The sequence below is a fragment of the Rhineura floridana genome, chromosome 11 (genome assembly GCF_030035675.1).
Source record: "Rhineura floridana isolate rRhiFlo1 chromosome 11, rRhiFlo1.hap2, whole genome shotgun sequence".
NCBI lineage: Eukaryota > Metazoa > Chordata > Lepidosauria > Squamata > Rhineuridae > Rhineura > Rhineura floridana.
The window spans coordinates 2,841,845-2,861,750 of NC_084490.1; the positions used below are offsets into that span (position 1 = coordinate 2,841,845).

Sequence of the window (19,906 nt, forward strand, 5' to 3'; positions counted from 1 at the left end):
AATAGGATGGTGAGACAAGACCCTTGCAGAAGCCATGCTGACTCTGCTTCAAGCAAGGCTTGTTCTTCTATATGTTTGATTATTTTATCTTTAATAATACTTTCTACCAGATTTCCTGGGTGAGACATTAGCTAACTGCCCTGTAAATCCTGGGATTCCCCCCCATCCTGGATCTTTAGATTGGCACTACACTGGCCACTTTCCACTTCTCAGGTATGGAGGCACACCTGAGGGACAAGTTACACATTTTTGTTAGATGACCTATCTCACATTTGAGTTGAGAACTCTGAGGTGGATGCCATCTGGACCTGACGATTTCAGTTTTGTCTATTAAGCCTAGGACTTAATCTCTCTACACTGCTATTCCCACAGTTCCTCTCTCCCTTCCCGCAAAAGTTAATTCAGGCACAGGTATCTACCACTGAAAACAGATGGCAAAAACTCATTTAGCTTCTCTGCAATCCCCTTATTTTATACGGAGACAAACTTCACCTCTATCCTATTTTGGAAAAGCCTTCAGTAGTAGAGACACGGTACTTTGCTTCACTAATGGGAATGAAGTACGAATAGCCACTACCCTTGGATTTGATTTGATGTCCATTAAACACACAGCAGAGACGTTGGCCCATTATCAGCAAGACTGAGCAAAATGACATTTCTTCCCCCCCCCCCAGCTTCATCATTAACACACATGGGGGGCTTGAAATGGGCTTTCAAGCATTGCCATTGCAAGGTTTTCATTGAAATGAAATATTCCAGGAAATTTCTTGAATAAAATATAAATAAAAATGAACCCCCCTCAACAGGGAAGGGAAGCCCTTATGTGGTCAAGACAGAAAACAGGTGTGCGCCTTTATGTACGTTTTTCTAAGCATCATTTTTTAATAAAATAAATACACCCACAGCACCCACGGAATTGAAATGGCTAATGCACAAGTGTTTTTCACTTTAAACTTTTATACCCCACATCTTAGCATATTACATTAATTCTATTCAGCCATGTCACCACAGTAGTCTTAACCTTCAATGACCTTCCTCTTTGGTGAAAGGTGATGTAAGCTGAACAGCCGGCGGCCCTAGATGTGGGTAGTAACCCAACTACAGATGGCACACGCTTCTCGGGGCGAGACCTCTGCCCCCAGTGATACGTCACACAGAGCAGCCCTTTAGTTACCCTCCCAGTTACAAATTACACAACCAGAAAAAGGTTTTTTTCATATTAAACTTGTTTTTATTGAGGTTGATTAACAAATGTGTTGGATTAACAAGGGGAGAGGGAGGAGAGGAAGCCACAGTGCTGACCTGTGAACAGCAGAAGGAAGTAAATATGAACCAAGGAGACAGGCAAGGGGTGCTAGTTTGTTACCTACCCCAGAAGACCCCTACCTTGAACAGCTCTTGGGTGGGGATACAGTGACCCAGCCTGAAGGGGGGGCGGGCTGGAGAGTTGCTAGCTCCAAAGGCAAAAGGGGCTTGGGGCAGCTACAGCACTGGTTGCCAGGGGAAGGGGGTAGGAAATTGAACATGATTGGTAGGGACCAGAGCCCAGGTGGGATGAGGGCAAAGGTGCGTGACGTTTACCAGACAGCCATGAGCGATTCTTCTCTCACTCTTTGAGAGTGCTCCCTGTGCCTGGCAGGAACCCCCTGCCCCCCACTTGAGATTTAGGGGCTGGGGCTTATGTGCTCTAGAAGCAATTAAGGGAGTTTTTAAGCAAGCTCTGCAACTAGAGCAGTAAATTCTCCCGCCCCCCCAAAACACCCCCCACATCAAATGGGTAACCTCCAAGAACAAGAAAGGATGCCGTCCAATAGAATTGACCAAATTGCTGCAACCATCACCGCTATGAGGAGAGGGGGGTGAGACTGGTTGGGTGGGAAGCGTCCAACAGTGGAAAGAGCCTCTCCTCCCACTTTGCCTCAACAGAAACGCTCACAAGAACAAACACATCTGATAGGGTTTAAAGAGTGCGACTGCAATTCGCAACAGTATTTTTGCTCAGTTTGTTGTTCCAGAAAAAAGGCAGCTCCTCCCCACCGAACACGCCACCTCTTAACAGAAGCATTTAAAAAAAGAACACGAGTCTTCTGCAATGTTTTTTCCCTCCTTCTAGCAGTTTAAATATTTTCCTTTTCTTAAGTGCAAATTCTCAACTTCTCTTGCCAGAAAACCGCTGTAGTGTTACTAGCACCCGAAACGGGGGGAGATGAGGAGGGCCGGGGGGAAGGACCAAAGAAGTGAATAATGATAAAAGGAATATTACATTAGCATCCAGCTGTTTTGTTTAAAAAGACCACAAAAAAGTTTCTTTCTTTTGTTTAATTCAAAAGGGAGAGGTGGGGGGATTCTGCCTTTTTTTTTTAAAGGAGGGGAAAGAAAAAAAAGATTTGGGTGGTTTGGAGCCAAATCTGACAGTTGGCGGGTTGCGATCCTCTCTGGTTCATAACAAGTTGGAGCTGCCACCGCTGCTGCTGCTGCTGCCCTGAAAGATGGAGAAAAGGAGGCGGTGAAGACCCTGCGAGAGAAGTGGCAGGCAAAGGCCTCCTGTCCGTCACATATATGCCTCACCAGCTCTGATCATTGTTAGGACCTCACGGCTGAGAACATCCTTCACCCTGGCTACTCACCTGTGATTCCTTTATTTAGCCATGGCCTTGATAGCAACAGCAGCTTCCTCAGTCATTGCAGACAGTACGGTGATCTGAAGAAAGAACAAGCAAGATTAAAAGTCAGAATGCCAGGCCTTAAAGAATTGGGAGTTGGAAGGGACCCTGGAAGTCCTCTAGCCCAACCCCACTGCTCAAGGAATGAGGCCATTACAGCATCCCTGAAAAGAGGGCCAACCAGTGTTTAAATGCCTCCAGCAAAGAAGAACTCACTGGCTCTCACATAGCTGTCAGCCCACCAGCACTGACTCTCCCGGATTTCAGGCATGGTTCTCTTTCTGGACACACCATTGGATTGAACGGGGCTTCTGCATGCAAAGCAAATGCTCTACCACTGAGCCACAGTCCTTCGTGGTACCTGCTTTCCTGCAACACGGCTGTGGAGTCGGAAGCAATTCTGGGTGGAGTCGGAAGAAATGTACCGACTCTGACTCCAATTCCTCCATAAATGGCAAATGTATATTAACTAGTAATAACAACTTTACTGTAGTAAAATGGTAGCACAAGGCATTTCATCACCACCATGTGAATCCAGAGCTTGGAAAAGTTATTTTTTTAAGCTACAACTCCCATCAGCCCCAGGGATTGGGCTCGTGGGAGTTGTAGTTCAAAAAAGATGCACGTGGTGGTGATGAAATGCCTTGTGCTACCATTTTACTACAGTAAATTTGTTATTACTAGTTAATATACATTTGCCATTTATGAAGGAGTTGGAGTCGGACAGTGGAAAAACAGAGGAGTGGGAGTCGAAGGTCTGGCGTACTGACTCCACAGCCCTGCTGCAACATCCACCCTAGTAGCCCCAAAGCCTGCCCTCTGGAGCAACACACAACAGCCTTGTTGTGTGACATCCCACCAGATACCTGAGGACTGCTATCATGTCTCCCTTTATTCTCCTCTTGGGACATCTTCAAAGGCATGAGGCCAGGATTCCCTTGCGCATCTATCCCAGATTAACACCAGACACCCTCCTCTGTATCACCCCCCCAAAAAAAAACCCTTCACATTTGGTGGGTGGATGCACAAGACAAAAGCGTTCTATGGCCTTGGCAACTCAATTTTGCAAGGCCTTCCCCAACAAAGCTCATTTGCCTCCAACATTGCCTATTTTCACCAGATGTGAAAAGGCAGTTCCAGAATTATGGAAACTGGTATCATTTCTGCCTGCAGCTGGGCTTATAATTTGGTTTTTCTATTGTGTTATTTTGCCTTGTTTTTCTATCTTACTTAACAAATGCTGTGCACCACCCCGTTGCTCACTGGACGCAAGTGCAGCATGCAAGTGCCCACAGATCGCTTGGGCCAGGTTCCCTCTTCCCCTCCAAGCACTGATGTGCTTCTCACCAGGATTTCTTCGCCACAGTCGTATTTCTGTTCGATCTCCTTGCCCAGGTCTCCCTCAGGAAGGCGTAGGTCCTCCCGGACTTCCCCGCTGTCCTGGAGCAGGGACAGGTACCCATCCTGGATCCCAATAAGCTGCAGAAAGGTGAAGGCCAAGGAAGGAGACAGCCATGAGCACTGAGCTATTGGGCCACTATCCCCGCACCACTCTAGCCTGGAATAAGCTCCCAGAGGCCCTTGGCAACCATGCTCTTGATTTGGGCTACCTCAACACACATTTCAAGGGACAGTAGAAGCAACACCTTGCGAACCTGCTATTGTTCCTGTCTGCTCTGTCCAGGGCAAGGAAAGGCAGGAGTGGCCACCCCTTCAGCTGCCTTGACAGGCCACACTTTTTCAAGCTACCCCAAGTCTGTAACAGCAGCAGGTTTGACACAGAACAGCCCCATGTCACGTGAGAAATGTGGGGCAAATCTAGCAGCGGTAAGCAGCCCATATGAACATGCTGGAGTAGGCCAAGACAAGGGGGGGGGATCAAACAGAGAGTGCAAATTACTGGAAAGGTCCCTCTGGAAGGGCCTTGCTACCATTGCTAGCAGCCACCACTAGCCATCTACCTGCCTTGGAAGCTACACATGCCATGGCACACCCAATGGCAAGGCATTTCCTGGGCTGGTGATGTGTTGCACACAAACCAGCCTCACTGAACTAACCAGGTGAAACTGCCAGCTGTGCCTCGCAGGATTTCTTTCCCTGAAAGGGGGGGGGGAGATAATTCCCCCCAACTTCACCCACCTACCTGGAAGTCATTTCTCTTAATGTTGGGCACATCCATGTTGTGGGTAGAAGGGCAAATATCTTCATATTTTTTCCCAGTGAAGATGTCTATGCCAACAAGGTGCACCTATAATTGGAGGGAGGAAAGGAAGACATTTAAAAAGGGCCACATATAAAGCACCAGGCGCTGTGGTGTGGGGAAGCTGAAGGGAACAGGCATTCCCTCTCCAAGGGCCGCCTTCTGTCTCAAGAAGGGACTCTCAGCTGCTCGGTCCCCCTTCTCAAACACAAACAGTCCTCTCTGTGGTATGCAGATGCATCCCCCACCCCTGGGCAGGAACACACCTGGATTCAAGGGGCTCAGTTTAGTTCCCGTCAGCCAGAGCAGCAGCCCTAGCATCCAAATCCCTTCGTGCCCTGGCACCACCTTAATGTCCCTCCGCTCGGACTACCCTCTTTGTGCCTTGCATGCCAGTCTCCTGGTTAAGCTGCAAATTCCCTCAGCTAGGTCTCGCCTTTGCCACTTTCCCCTTGCTTCCCTCTTAAGTTTTGAATGCTTTCCGCAATAGGGTAGGATGGCATACCTTACTGCATTTATATAATTCAGGAGATTTACAATATCAAACTTATAGTAGTAATAATAATACCAACAGCCACACTTTGCCTTCTCTTCCCTCTTGCCCTTTCACAAGTTCTCTGGTTCTCCAAAGATTTATATTTCAGAGTTCAAAGTACTAGTTTAATACGTTCCCCCCCATCAAGACTAGTGGTGGGCAGATTCAGACACTACAGAAATCCCCAAATAACTTGATCAGCCCCAGACATTAAGAGGTCCCTCCACAGAAACACGCCGTGCAGCCTTAAGTGTCCAGGTGTTGCTAGAGATGTGAAGGCCCGGAGGAAAAAACTTTTTCTTCCGGGCCCACACATTTCTAGGCGTTGCCTGGGGACTCTCCAGGGGACGCTGTGGAAAAGCCACCAAAATGAATCCGCACAGGTGAGTGATTTAACAATGCATGGATGGGAAAATAAAGAAAGTCTTTCAGCTCTTCTCAATTAAGTTACCGGAGTGAAGAATGCAGCCGCAAAGACTGCAAGCCTTTGGGTAGGGCCTGGTTCAGTTTTTGTACAGCACTTGGGAGGTTCTAAGCCAGCATTTCCCAACTTGGTATTCTCCAGGTGTTTGGGGCTACAACTAACATCAGCCCCAGTCAGCTCTGCAGACAGAACTCAAGAGATTACAATCTATATTGCAATGCATTTTTGGTAGAGAAGGGAGAGCTCCAGGTCAACAAATGGTTTGCCCAACACATTTCAAATAAAGTCTTTATTCAAGGGCAAACTTAACCTAAGTACCGTCCTAAGGGCTGGGGAAGAAGCTAAATGGCAGCATGCTCCAGAGGTCAAGTGCCTGAAGGGTGCTAGCACAGGCCACAGACTTGGAAGCTCAGACAAGGACAATGCAAGACAGCCTCACAGATCTGTTTCATTATTCCATCTTGTATTTTATGCTTAAGAATTTCATCCTGCACCTTGCCTTGAGTTCACTGAAAGAAAGCCTCTTGACCAATGTAGGCAATAATTACAACCAGGACAGGCTGCACGCTATGGGGGAGACGGAACCAAGGGCTTCAAAGTGGAAATTGGCTAGGAGAGAGAGAATCTCGCCCACTGATTGGAAGTAACCAGCCGGTCCTTTACCATAACCTTCCCCAACCTGGTGCCCTCCAGATATACTGGACTACATCACCCATCTATTAAGGGGAGGCAGCATAACCAGTGATCAGAACGCTAGCTCCTACACCTGAGGGAGGCAAAGGTTTAAACGCCCCACCTTCCAAACCATCAAATTTAGTCTGCCTTGAGTGTTCATAGGCAATTGCTTCAGATCCATGATGTTAAAAGCAAGCTAGAGGAATACAGTAAAACTGCACACACCCTCTTCTTCTGCTGGCGTATTAGCCAAGCAAATTCACACACAACACACCATGTGCTGCCACAAGAGGGGACCGCCAAGGCGTGGGCATAAACAGGCCACCTGCTGCGGGTGAGACACACTTACTTTGGCATGGCCGTGCTTCCCCGTCTTGGAAGTGGACATCTCCACTATCTTGCAGGGACGCCCTTTGAGCACCACAAAGCCGTTCTTGCGGAGAGCGGAGCACTGCATGGGGAAGGTAGCAGAAGCCCCGGCATCGCCGGTCTCAAAGTCTAGGTCATCAGCCATGGTGGATCAGATGTTATGGAAACTGCTGGGAACTGGGAAGGGGGAGAGAGAAGACTTGAATCAGCGCTGCCAACGTGGGCCAGTTCCCCCAATTTCTCATCTTTCGCCCAGAACCAGGCAGCAGGCATGTACAGTAGGGCCCCGCTTACCAGCGCTTCGCATTCCGCTAATGCGGCGGCTTTCAATTAGGGGAAATTCCCTGTTTTAAAACCGTTTTTGCGGCATTTTCGCGTGACGCACCCCATTATACTCAATGGGTTCTGCTTTACGGCCGCAGTCCGGAACAGAACCTGCCGTATAAGCGGGGCCCGCCTGTATGGAGTTTGTGTAATTCACATAATCATCCTGTGTGTGTATAGTACTTGACATCCAACACTGGACACAGCAGAGGCCTGCAAAAGGTACATGCAGATCTACTGGAAAATCTCTGAACTGAAATGGATGGGGCAAAGGATTTCTGATTTGGTAACAAAATGAATCTCACCCCAAATTTATACTGTTGAAAGCTTAAGGTAACCAGGAATGGATTTTAGTGTGGTAGGATTGTGAGCTCAGTTCAGTTCTGGTATTCAAAACAATTTCCTGGGCTTCAAGAATTCAAATTGTCTTTTTTCCCACCCATTTCCAGTTCACAGAAAACCAAGTAATCTGCCTACCCAGAGTATACTGCATCCAGAGAGCGTCATCTCTTTTAGTCTTCTAGACCCCCCTGGTTGTGGGCTGCAAACACACAACCACCATTCCTAAGGTATCAGATGCAGCACCAAGGTTCCATTCAACTATCAAGGCTTATCTTCTAAGCTTTCACCCACCCCTCCTCTTCCATGGCAAAAACTCTGGATGCTTTTTAAGAATTGTTTGTGCCAGGGGTCCAAAAAATATCTTGTGCGAGGAATTCCACAAGTTAATTATGTTTATTTATTTATGTGCCGCCCTTCCTCCCGGCAGGAGCCCAGGGCGGCATGTGAAGCACTTTAGCTTGTCGATACAGCCCTGGCCAATTAATTACATTAGATGAGCCAGCACTCTCATTAACAATTCTTTGGGGCTGGGAGCACCAAAGCCTCCTAGCTCTCTAGCCCAAGCATAGCCACAAGGTTCCGTGCTTACATCTCCATCTGTCTGCTTGTACACAGTCTCAGGTAGACGCATACACATACACCTATGGTGAAGAGGATCAAAGGAGCCCCAAAATCTAGCTTCCTGGCTCTGCACAGGGCCATTTCTTCGCACTCCAGGAAGTCCAGATCTTCTTGCAATTTCTACCCACCAAAAGGAAGCTGCCATGGCAGCAGATGAACTAATCCAATGTTTTCAGTGTTGTGCAAGGCTGGCACCTAAGAATCTAATGCCTGCTCATGGGAATTTGACATTTTTTCCAGCACTGCGCCTTAGCAGAGCCAATTCTCACAGCTTACCTAACGTTACGTTAAATCTGACACTGGCTTACCTGCCTCACAACAGTCCTGTTTCTGTGCTACTTGTGCATAGGACACTTCTGGGTTCATGCAGAAGCGAGGCCACACTTTTCACTTCCCCCTCCTCAGCAGCACCATCTTCCTTCAGCAATTGTTCTTTCTGCTTGGTTGCCCATAAAGGAACTCGAATGCCAGAGCTGCTTCTTGTGTTTAAAGGCTCTGCACAACTGGGTGTCCCAACTGCACGGAGCTCACCCACCGAGATCCTTTACAGACAAAGAGTGAGCAACGCCTGAAATAAGCTGGTGGGATGCCTGGAGTGGCGCCCTGCTCCCAAGTGAACTCCAAAACTGCCCTACACACAAGTAACACATGAATAACGGCAATGAGTTATGACAAGAGCCTTCATAGACACTAAAACATCGTCCTTCCCCTGGGCTCCAACCCTTTTAGCCTCTCTTCCTAGGCAGTTGCTAGTCCAAGAGGCTTACAAACACACCAGCCCAGGCACTCTGCTCCATGGGGCCCCTCTTTTGTGATTAATTGTGGTGCACAAACTACTATCTAAACTATTGCCCAGCAGCTGAAGGTGGTTACGGGGGGTGGGAGGGGAGATCTGGGGCAATAAACTCAGATGTCCCGAGTGAGCAACCTCTCTGACTTGACCCTCAATTGCTGCAGCAAAACTACACCAGATGTGAGCATTGCTGCCCCCACAATTAATGCTGTGCTAAAGACACACATGAGGGCAATGCAAGGAAGGCATCTGCCTTGGAAAGCAACTGAAGCTGCATATTCATCTTCCCCTCCCTGACTAGTTTTTTGTGCATTTTTATGGAAATCTAAAAAACCAATAAATCAAAAGGGATCCAGGAACTTTATTGACTGTGGAACAAAGAAAAATGTATTCAGAGTCTTTTCAAGGTGTTCTGGTAGTCTTTCTCTAAAATATTTGTTCTAAAACCAAGGATTAAAATCTTGGGTTGCAAAGCAATTTGGAGACAGAGAGAGAGAGTGACAGCTTTATCTGAGAAACAATTTCTGTTCTCATTCTGCATGAAGAAAAACCTTCAGCTGTTGGGGCTGCCAAGGGGGACTTTTATGTCCCAAGGATTGTGATAAGCCAGGAGTTTGCTATTAGCTTGCCGGCCATTTAAAAACAAACAAAATTCATAGTAAAGGCTTCAGCAAGCACACAACCATCCAACAAGCTTAAAAGGTCTTGAGTACATATTGCAGGCGGAGCCAAGTCACCCACATTAATGCCCCAATATGTGTCCTTATGTTCAATCCCTGCTAAGTGAAAGAACCACTCAGCACCTACATTTAGGAAAGGAAGAAGGCACACACATTTTTTGTTGCCAAGTCTCCCCAAGCTACCATTTTAGACTGACCAACTTACACCCTGGGAACATCTCCCAACAGGCCACACGATCCCTGCTCGCCTCATCGCGTTTCACGCAGGGACATGGCTCCCACGTTCTCCGGAACCCTTCCCATCTTACATCAGAGCTGGAAAAACTAGACCGGATTCCTGAGGAGGTGCTGCAGGCTCACCCTAGCGTTAAGACAAAGCAGAGCCTCCAGACAGCTATAATTGCAGCTGCTCGCTACTACATGGCCGCCTGCCTGCCAAGCCGAGAGGAGCAAGACGGTTCATTTGCCCTCTCCAGAGATGTACTGATCTCATTTTAGTTCCAGCACAGCAGGCCTCCCCACCTCCTCCAAAAGCCACTTCTACTCCGATAACTGATTAGGGCAACTGTTAACCATAAGAGCTCCCACAGAATAACAGGTCTTTTGCAGATGGCAACGGGGCAGCTACTGGCTGCCCTAGAGCACCATCACCACGTGCTTCCGATTTTGTCTGCAGCCCGGGAGCAGTGGGGAAAGGGGGAGGGTGCAGAGCTAGGCAGGAAGTTTTAACCCTCTTCACAAGTGAGCAGCGGTGGCAGCAGAGGCCCTCCAAGCCACATGTTTGGAGGGAGACTCCCTCTCTTCCTGCCAACACCAAGCATGATTCAGCTAAGCTGCCACTGCGGAGAGCTAGCCTCAGCCAACCACGTGGCCAACGGAAAGGGAGGGAGGAAGAACTGCAACATTTGGATGGAAGAAACTCCTTTTTTTTATGCTTATAGCCAGTGCCTCTGCGCTCCTTGCTCATCCATTTCAGAGCCACTGTAGAGTCTTTGAACAATATCCCCAGGAAAACATGGGCCCTCCATTCCCCATATACAGCCCAAATTCCTAGCAATTCTTGCCATAAGGTTCCCAATCCTCGCACACTGATTCAGCACCAAGACAGCTGCTCCAGGAAAGGTCCCTCTCAGCTATAGCGGCCGCAACCCACCTCTGCTACCCCACACTGGGTCAGAAGCCATGCCCTGAGGGGAAATGAAGGGCTACTGTGAGCAGGACCCTCCTCCTGCCAAAACATTGGGGAAGAGGAGCTACCAGTATGTTGTTACTAAGGAAGGAATTTGCAGCCTCAGTTCACCTTTTCTCTTCTGCTGTGCGTGGGAATAAGAAACACGCTGGGGAGTCACAATTCTGGACTCATCTCCCCACTCACCATACTTAACTTCAGTTGCTTCCCAGACAGCCCTGCCTACTTTCTGGGGGACCAGGAGCTTAGCTCCTCAGAAGTCTTCCATTCCAAGTCAAGCTGAAATCAACCTGTGTGTTGGGCAGTTAAGCTGCATCCCTCCTGGTGAGGAGGGAGGCCCCCACCAACATGCACCCAAGTGCATGGATCAATCAGTCTGGACCAGACTGCTGTGTGTGTCCACTTTCTGCAATAAGACTACAGAAACTGCAAACATGACAGAATGGCTCAGGGCATTCAAACACATCAGATACACCCTCATGCATTAAGTAATCTTTTTATGTGCCTTAGATAACCACTCCAGAGCTATTCAAAGCCACCACCACCACCCTCCCGCACCTTACACCAAATTTGTAAGGAGGTGAATCCTCCCAACAGTTCCTTTCTCTGGCTGTGCTAACTTTATCCGGAGCTTCCATTCTGAAGAGCCCCAAACTTTCCTCTCAAGGGGCTTCTCCACCTCTTTTTCAGTTCCTGCACTCAAAGGGGATTAATCCAGGCCATTCCCCTTCCACCCATATCTTCCCCCACCCTCAAAGGGACGTGCCAGTCACTCTAAATCCCACTCACCAACCAACAGGCCCACGAGTAACGTCACAGCGCCATTTGGGGACTACTCAGACATGTTATCTTCCTGCCCCAGGATTACTCCTCCAAACCAGACCCACCCACCCCCTACTTTCTTAAGTAAAGTCAGTCCTTTCTGCTAACCCAGAGCAGCTTTTCAACCTGCTCAGATGTCACTCCCTTCCCTCACCAAGCCTTGGCTGGGACTCACTAGCCCCTGCCTGAGGGGAAAAACCACTTCATTTTTCCCAGATAGCTAACCTGAAGTCCTCTCCACTTATCTATTGCAACCCCTGCCCCCCCCCTCAAATTAAGCCTGGCTTCCACATGCAGCCTTCTCTGTGGGAATCCCTTCTCTCTCTACCCAACCCAGTTTAGATATCTACCAACTACCCCTAACCAAAATGTCCTAGAGTTCTCTAGGGAGAAATCCCCATTTCCACCACAAGCAGAGCAACACTTCAAGGAATTGCACACGCACACCACACCCATCTCCTACCTTCTTAAGTTCAACTGAGGACAAGCCTCCCTCCATCCTCATTTCCCCCCCAACACAGTTCTATCCCCGTCTCCAAAACAGCCCCCCCCAAAAGTCCTCAAAGGTTACCCTCCCTTCTTCGCCATAACTCCACAATCAGCCCTCTCCATACAGAACAGCCTCTGGCAGAGAGAATACTATATACCTCATACGGTCACACCACGAGAAAAATCCTTCCCCAAACCCACAACGTCATTCTTGTTTGGCGCTCCCGCTCCTCAAAACGCCAAAAGCCGTTTATTTTTTACACAACAGTCTCCAATACCCCCCCGCAACTCCAGAGGGCAGCCCCCCAAGGGCCTCCAAGGGCTTGCCCCCAAGACCCCCATTCCCTCCCCTCCAACGTGCCCATTAAAAGTGCCTCCAGCCGAAGGCGCCGCAACTGTCTCCCCTCCCTCCCGCCGCGCAAAAACAAGGGGACTTGTGGGGGTATGTGGGGGCCCTCGTCAGCAGCCTCAGAGAGCAGGAGGGAGCCGGCCCTTCCCCCACCCAAAAAAGACACTCGCTCTTTCTAGGGGAGCCCCCTCAAGTCCTCCTGCTGGCAAAAGAAAGCAGCGAGTCGTGCCTCAGCCCGTGTTGCGGCCCCTCTCGGGGGGGAGGGGAGAAGCCAGGCCTCAGCCAGACGCGAGCCTCCCTCGCCCCACACTCCCCCTCCTCCGTGAGTCAGCCCAGCATGGGCCGCGCCGGGCCTGGCAGTGTAGGCCGCTGGGGGCCCAGTCGGCCCGCTTTCCTCCCACCACGCGAGAGGCAGAAGCCGCCCCCCCCATTCTGAGGGGGGGGGTTGTGCGCGAGGCGCCTCCTTTCGGCGACGGGGAGGAACGGGCCACGCGGCCGCGTCGCCAGGAAGCACCCCCTGCCGCCACGGCGGGGGTGTCTTCCCGGCGCGCGTGCGCGCGCGCGCGCACACACACAACACACGAGCGACACACACACTCACCCGCCCGCGAGCTCAACCGCCGCCGCCCGCCGCCGCCGCCGCTGCAACCCAGCCCGCAGTGCGCACGCGCACTTATCGCCTCCTCTTGCCCTTTCCCCCCTCCCGCCTCCCTCCTCTTCTCGCGCTCTCGCGCTTTTTTTTCTTTTTTTGCCGCACGCGCACTACGAGGAAACACCCAACCCAAAGCGAGGCGGCCGCAATGGGAGGGAGGGGGAAGAGGAGGCGCCGCTTCCTCTGGCGCCGTATTGCGCCTGCGCTCCGCTCAGCGACGGAACCAACCCGGCTCAGCGCGTGCGCATTGAGGACCAGGAGGCTTGGTGAAGGGGCGGAGGGGTCAGGCTGCGCATGCTCCTTATGCGTTAGCTCTCCAGTTTTCCACTGCGCATGTGCCTTTAAAAAAATACCTCAACTGGGAAATGTCCTGCTTCGTCGCTTGAGGCTACGTATACGCAAGCGCACAAAACGGCGTTCTTTTCTCCACCTCCCCCGGCCTTACTGGCGAGCACTTGTTTCCCAATGCGCATGCGCCCGCAGTCCTGCATGCCGCGTTCTAGTTGTGTCTGCAATCCCCAATGAGACTAACTTCCCTATCGAGCAAATTTTATAAGTGCGCATGCGCGCGCATTTGCCCAACTCTACTCCTGCAGACTTACCCGCGATCGCTTGCCAAACTCCCAGACCATAGAGTGTGCACGCCCTGCGGCGCAGAGTGGCACGCCCAAGCTTGTTTCCTACTTTGGACACCCACGCGGTCTTCGCCGGCCATCTTGGCCAGGGGTGTCCGCCATGGTTACCAGGGCAACTGTGCGATGCAACCATTCAAGTGTGCCCAAATAAAGCCCATCCCGTTCTAAAACGTGCGCGTTCACAAAAACATTATCTCAGCGACCGGCCACTCCCAATAACCAGAGCTCTCTATTTAATGATAGTTTTATTGGGATAGCGTATCACTTCAATACTCTACGAGCCCTCTGCCTGGCAGTTCACCTTTAATTTCTTCTTATAGGTTAGATCAGGCCGAGGGACAGGAGTAGCAGCTACCTGCGGATTTACGCAATAAAATAGAACAGATCACTAAAGATGTGTACGTACCGCCCACATTCCCGTAGGATTTCTGGATCCATCCCCTCTGCCCCTTTCCATCAGCCTTGCAACAACAATCGCCCCTGAGCCTGCCAAGCCCCTAACTTAGGGGTTATTTTCCCTCCTACCCAGCAAGTTGATTCCTGGCCCGTCCAGCAGCTGACAAGTCACCTCTTCCGGGGCAGCCCTCTGCAGAAATGTCCACTTCATCTGGTATCACCCTCGTTCTGGGCCTCTCTCCAGACTCTGCCACCAACAATCGGATATCCACTCCATCTAACAAAGCCTCGATGTTTTGACCTCCCACCTTTACCTAACTCCACAATTAGGTCTATTTTCCCTCGCTGCCCCTGATAGCTGGAACTGGCTCTTGAAATGCCTCCACCTCCCTTATTTCCTTTAAGCCCCCCCTAAAAACTCCCATTTCCCCAGAAGGCTTTGGATCAGGCAACTAGCCCAGGTGTGGGGAACCTGCGGTCCTCCATGTTGCTGGCCACTGGCCATGCTTCCTGGTAGTTCAGCAACATCTGGAGGGCCAAAGGTTCCTCACAGCTGGACCTGCGGCCCTCCAGTCGTCGTTGGACTACAGTTCCCATTATCCCTCTCCGTGATGGCTGCGTGGTGAAGGGAGTTGGAATCCAACAACATTGGGAGAGCCACAGGTTCCCATACCTGCCCTAGTCCCTCCCTGCGTTTATGGCCTTCCAAATGTTGTTACACTCCAGCTCCCATAAACTCCACCCATCATGGCCAATGAGCACGTGCAATGGCAGGTGGTGGCAGTCCAACAACCAAAGAGGAAGGTCCCCAATAGGGCAGGTGCAGATTTGCAACAGGTAAATTCATTGTTTGGACACATAAGGAGAAGACATGATTCACTAGAAGAGACAATAATGCTGGGGGGAAAAGAAGGGAGTAGAAAAAGAGGAAGGCCAAACAAGAGATGGATTGATTCCCTAAAGGAAGCCACAGACCTGAACTTACAAGATCTGAACAGGGTGGCTCATGACAGATGCTCTTGGAGGTCGCTGATTCATAGGGTCGCTTGAAGTTGACTTGAAGGCAACATAACAACAACAAATTCATTGTATTACTGATGTTTTTCCACAGAGAAAAAAATACTCTTGGGGTGATTATTTACATATTATGTGTTTTCAGGATTTGGTCTTCGGAAATATTCCTGAAGAAAGAAATGCAGTAGACAAGAATTTGAGGCAACAGAGAGTTTAAGAAAACTGCCATCCTTGTGCAATCCCCATTTTCCATCTGCAGAAGTATGAAACAAGATGTAATCCAGGAGATCTCATTAACAACAGGAACATTTGGAGTACTTTATTTATTAGTCTATTTGGTGGCTAATTAATTATTGGACAACTGAACTGGAATATTTGGAGTATCTTATTCATGTCTGTGTGGCAGCTTATCAACAATTTCTTTTCATGTTTTGGTTCTTTGCCTGTATCATTTGTACAATATCATATTAACAGCACTTTATTCTTGCCCAATTGGTTCCGGTAGGTATAGTCCAACAACATCTGGAGGGCTAGTGCCAGTTCACCATCCGTTCTTTATAGGAACAAAGACAAAGTAACAAAGTCCAATTGAAATAATCACATATTCCTCCCCTGCCCACTCATCCCTCCATATCCCCTTCTTCCATTGTTTCCCTGGGTTTGTTTTAGATTGTAACCCTTCTTAGGGACCTGGCCTATCAATTCTTTGTAACGCATCATGTATACAGATGACACTGTATAAATAAATTATCTATAATCTTTGATTTCATAATGTATTATTGCTTTACAAGATAATGATTGTAATAATTTTAATTTATTGCTTGTACATTTCTTATTCAAAGCACTTATCCTCCATTCTTCAGCCAGAAAACAGCAGCTTACAATGCGATAAAACTAACACTCTTCCTGCCCTTAGGCTTACAGTCTAAAAAGACATGGCACAAAAGGAAAAAAGGATGGAGAGGGAAAAGGAAAACATGCAAACTCAGGTCCCAAATTCTTAATGTTCCCATAATGATCAGCGTGGATGGAAATGGGCAGCTGACACTTTTAAAAAAAACCAACAACAGACCATGGCAACCTCTTGAAAAAGACTGATGACCCACCAGCAACCTATGGCCCTTCAGATGTTCTTGGACTGCAATTCCCATTAGCCCCAGCCCACATGACCAATGATCAGGATAATGGGAGCTGTAGTCTTACAGGAAATAAGGGTTGATCCCATCAGCCCCAGCACAGAGGGTCTTGCTTCCTAGACTTCATCCTCACAGGGCAGGTGGAACGGATGGGGAGAAGAGACCAAGTCCTACTGCCGACAGCAGCAAATAGAAATGGCAGCCCTCCCTGTTCCTCTTCTTCGGGCCTTCCTCATGCAGCATAGTTAAACTCTGGAATTCGCTCCCACAAGAGGCAGTGATGGCCACTAACTTGAATGGCTTTAAAAGAGCCATCTGTCGGGAATGCTTTGATTTGGATTCCTGCATTGAGCAGGGGGTTGGGGTTGGACTTGATGGCCTTATAGGCCCCTCCCAAGTCTACTATTCTATAATTCTATGAGGTTTAGACAAAGTAATGGAGGATAAGACTATCAATAGCTACTAGCCACGATGGCTATGTTCTACCATCACTGTTGGAGGGAGTATGCTTCTGAATACCAGCTGCTGGAAACTGCAGGAGTTGAGAGTGCTGCTTGCACTCAGGTCCTGCTTGTGGGCTTCCCTTTGGGGCATCTGGTTAGCCACTGTGAGAGCAAGAGGCTGGACTAGAATGGGCCTTTGCCTGATCTAGCAGGTTCTTATTATGTTTATTTATTTATTTATTATTTAATTTGTATCCCACCCTTCCTCCCAGCAGAAGCCCAGGGCGGCAAACAAAGCGCTAAAAACACTTTGAAACATCATAAAAACAGATCTTAAAATACATTAAAACAAAACAGAGTTAAAAACATTTTAAAAAAACAACTTTTTAAAAAGGTTAAAAACATTAAAAAAACAACGTATTAAGCAATTCTAACACAGACGCAGACTGGGATAGGTCTCAACCTAAAAGGCTTGTTGAAAGAGGAATGTTCTTTGAGTACTTTATGATACAGTTGGGGTTATGAAATAAACTCTTTACCTCTTATACTTTTGGATATAAAATTACAAAAGCACAATAAGTACGAGAAGCACGTATGCTCTGCGATAACACTATCACATTTCTCTAGAGAGGTAGAATTTGCAGAGTGCCTTAAGAGACACCAGGGGGCAGTCTGAGCAAGGTGTGGATCAGACAATATTAATCAGGCAGGTATAAGGTGATACAGAGACAGAGAGAGGCCATTGCATTCATAATAGTTCTAGAGAAGAGGTGAAGAGGTGGAAATCTTCTAACTAGCTATCAAAAGCACAGAACTGTCCCCCTCTGCATCCGGATGCCCTTTTTGTCCATAAATCAAAAGATCCTGGGTGTGAGAAGGGTTGCTTTGCTGGCACCTGTTATCCACCCTTGACTGGATTGTATTTAGAAGTACATTGTCTCATTCAGATATTTGGCAGATTTATATCCCTTTTTTTGATCACAATACAGCTTGCAATAAATTATTATAATACACACACACACACATTTGCAACACAATTCCAGACTTGCACAACTCACACGATCCAGCAGCCCCTTAGCCCCTGGCCCATCAACAGGGCCAGAATGCACTTCCCTTCAGCCCTGTAGTCTGGCAGTTGAACTAACCATTTCTATTTGGACTTGTCAAATCCTGTGTTCATTTATTACGCCATTCTAAGAAACACTAGCAAATGCAAGAAGGAGAAATTGCATGCTTTAGGTTAATGTATTATTAAGATATGTATTTTATATCTCTGTGTCAGCAGCGTACCCCTAACAAACCTTGATTCACTATGAGTGGGTATCTTTGGAAGAGCTCTTGTGATGTGAAGTAGGCAGACCTCTTTTTTAGTAGAATGTTTCTTCTCTCTAGGGCAGGGGTCCCCAACATTTTTTGGGCCAGGAGCACATTTGGAAATCTAAGAAACTGCTATGGATACCACAAAATAGAGGAAGGAGGGGGGAGGAAATTGTCAGAGCTGTGTAGTTAAAGGTGTGGATTGGTCTTCTGTTTCCTTTGATTTTTAATTTGATTTAATTGACTGTTTTGTATTTTGTGTTTTGACATGTATCTGTATTATATTTTTGCTGTACGTCGCCTAGAGTGACAGGATTTTACCTGCCAGATAGGCGTCTAATAAATTTTAGATAATAATAGATAATAATAATATTCTTTCCGCCAGGCAGGGAATAAGCAATCTGCAAGCTTAACATGCATATAGCTGCAAGGGTGGGAAGTGAGCAATGACCTCAGCAATCTGCATGTACTAGGATTTTCCAGGGACACAGTGTCCAAATGTATGCCTATACCTGTGTGTGTGCGTGCATGTTAGAGCAGCTTCATTTGGCCTTGGATTCTATTCTGACCACAGCTTAGTCAGCCTGGGTTAAAAGGGAGATGAGGCAGTTGTGTATAATTGGAGACCTTGGATTTCCCTGAATTCTATGTCTCATCATTGATGTCAACCTCTAAATTTATTTGCTGTAAAGAACATTTATGTCGTGAATGTCCTTGCCTCCCTACATGTCATCCTATGTTATTTTTACATTTTATGTATGGGAAATGGTTAAAAACACATTTAATTTCAGTTCACTTACTTCCACATAAGCATGTTTATGATGGCAGCCTCGTGACAGCACAGGGAGGGAGTTGGCTATATTCTTCCCATTTTACTGAATGAGTCCCTGAGGCTCGGCACGCACAACATGCTCAAGGTCACTCAGACATGTCCACCGTGGTTGACACTGGCAGGCAGAAATGACACAGAGTCTGTTTTCTTTGAAGTCTTTTGTAATGAAGATTCTACTAGGGGCTGTTGCACAAAATTCAATTTATATATTTTTTGTAAAGATACATATCACACTTCCAAACCCAAAAGGGAATCGCTCAGCAGAAAAGGCTTGCGCTACCTGAACAGAGAAACATCAACCAAGTGGAAGGCTACTTTTGTTTCTGAGCAAGCTATTGCATGTAACCCAATCCTATGTATTTTTCCTTGGAAATAAGTCCTACTGTGTTACTCCCAGCCAAGCATATAGGGTAGCCTGGCAGAGCAATCCTAACCAGGCAGGGTGAACCTTAAGCTGCTTCCTAATTGCTCCTAGCCAGGGGGGTAGGAACAGGGTTGTGGGGGGGGGGACACAGTATGAACTGTAAACTTTCATTTTCTTTCTGCCTTTCCATTGACTCCTACAGGGAGAATTTAGTTATACCTGCATTGTGGGTGGCGTAAGTTACACCAAGCTCTGTGGACGGGACCAGTGAATATAACGAGTTAGGATGCAGCATAACTTCGCTTGTCCCTCTCTGCACCTTGGCACGCTCCCCCCTTTTCTGTCCTGTGCACCTGCATAAGGCCAGCTCAGCCAGGAGTTGTTGGGGGCAGGGAGATGCACCCCATCCTAACCTCTCCCAGTGGCCATATCTGGAGGGCTAGGATTGCACCTTTATAATGCAGGGGGGCAACATTCCACATGGAACCTAATACTTCCTAAAAGAAAAGCCAAGAGGAGGTACAGTGGCAAAGAAAGGGTAACTTTTTGTTACAATGTCCCGGCATAAGGAAGCGCTTTCAAGAGCTGTCCCCAGCTTACTAGGCATTTGATTCGCTGGGAGCTGCTCCTACCAAATGAACA

The 19,906-nt window shown here is 48.2% G+C and overlaps 1 protein-coding gene across 2 annotated transcripts; it reads right to left on the minus strand.

The window, feature by feature from the left end:
* Positions 1-1,208: 1,208 nt before the first annotated feature.
* Positions 1,209-13,303, minus strand: EIF5A (eukaryotic translation initiation factor 5A). 2 transcript variants are annotated; one of them, XM_061591181.1, is made up of 6 exons: positions 13,077-13,303; positions 6,847-7,043; positions 4,807-4,911; positions 4,011-4,142; positions 2,628-2,701; positions 1,209-2,482 (listed from the first exon to the last, which is right to left on the minus strand). In XM_061591181.1, exons 2-5 carry the CDS (start codon positions 7,009-7,011, stop codon positions 2,639-2,641), a joined length of 465 nt encoding a protein of 154 aa, XP_061447165.1. In that variant the 5' UTR covers positions 7,012-7,043; positions 13,077-13,303; the 3' UTR covers positions 1,209-2,482; positions 2,628-2,638. The 2 variants fall into 2 exon arrangements, with proteins under 2 accessions (XP_061447165.1, XP_061447166.1); XM_061591182.1 differs by lacking the exon at positions 13,077-13,303 and adding an exon at positions 12,705-12,885.
* Between the last annotated feature and the right edge of the window lie 6,603 nt (positions 13,304-19,906).

Bases quoted from the DNA above. Each gene is read 5' to 3' on its own strand.
- EIF5A (XM_061591181.1), bottom strand. From the start codon at position 7,011: ATGGCTGATGACCTAGACTTTGAGACCGGCGATGCCGGGGCTTCTGCT. The intron at 4,143-4,806 runs GTAGGTGGGTGA...ACCTTTCTGCAG, and splicing joins TTAAGAGAAATGACTTCCAG to CTTATTGGGATCCAGGATGG. The intron at 2,702-4,010 runs GTGAGAAGCACA...TTCTTTCTTCAG, and splicing joins ACTGTGGCGAAGAAATCCTG to ATCACCGTACTGTCTGCAAT.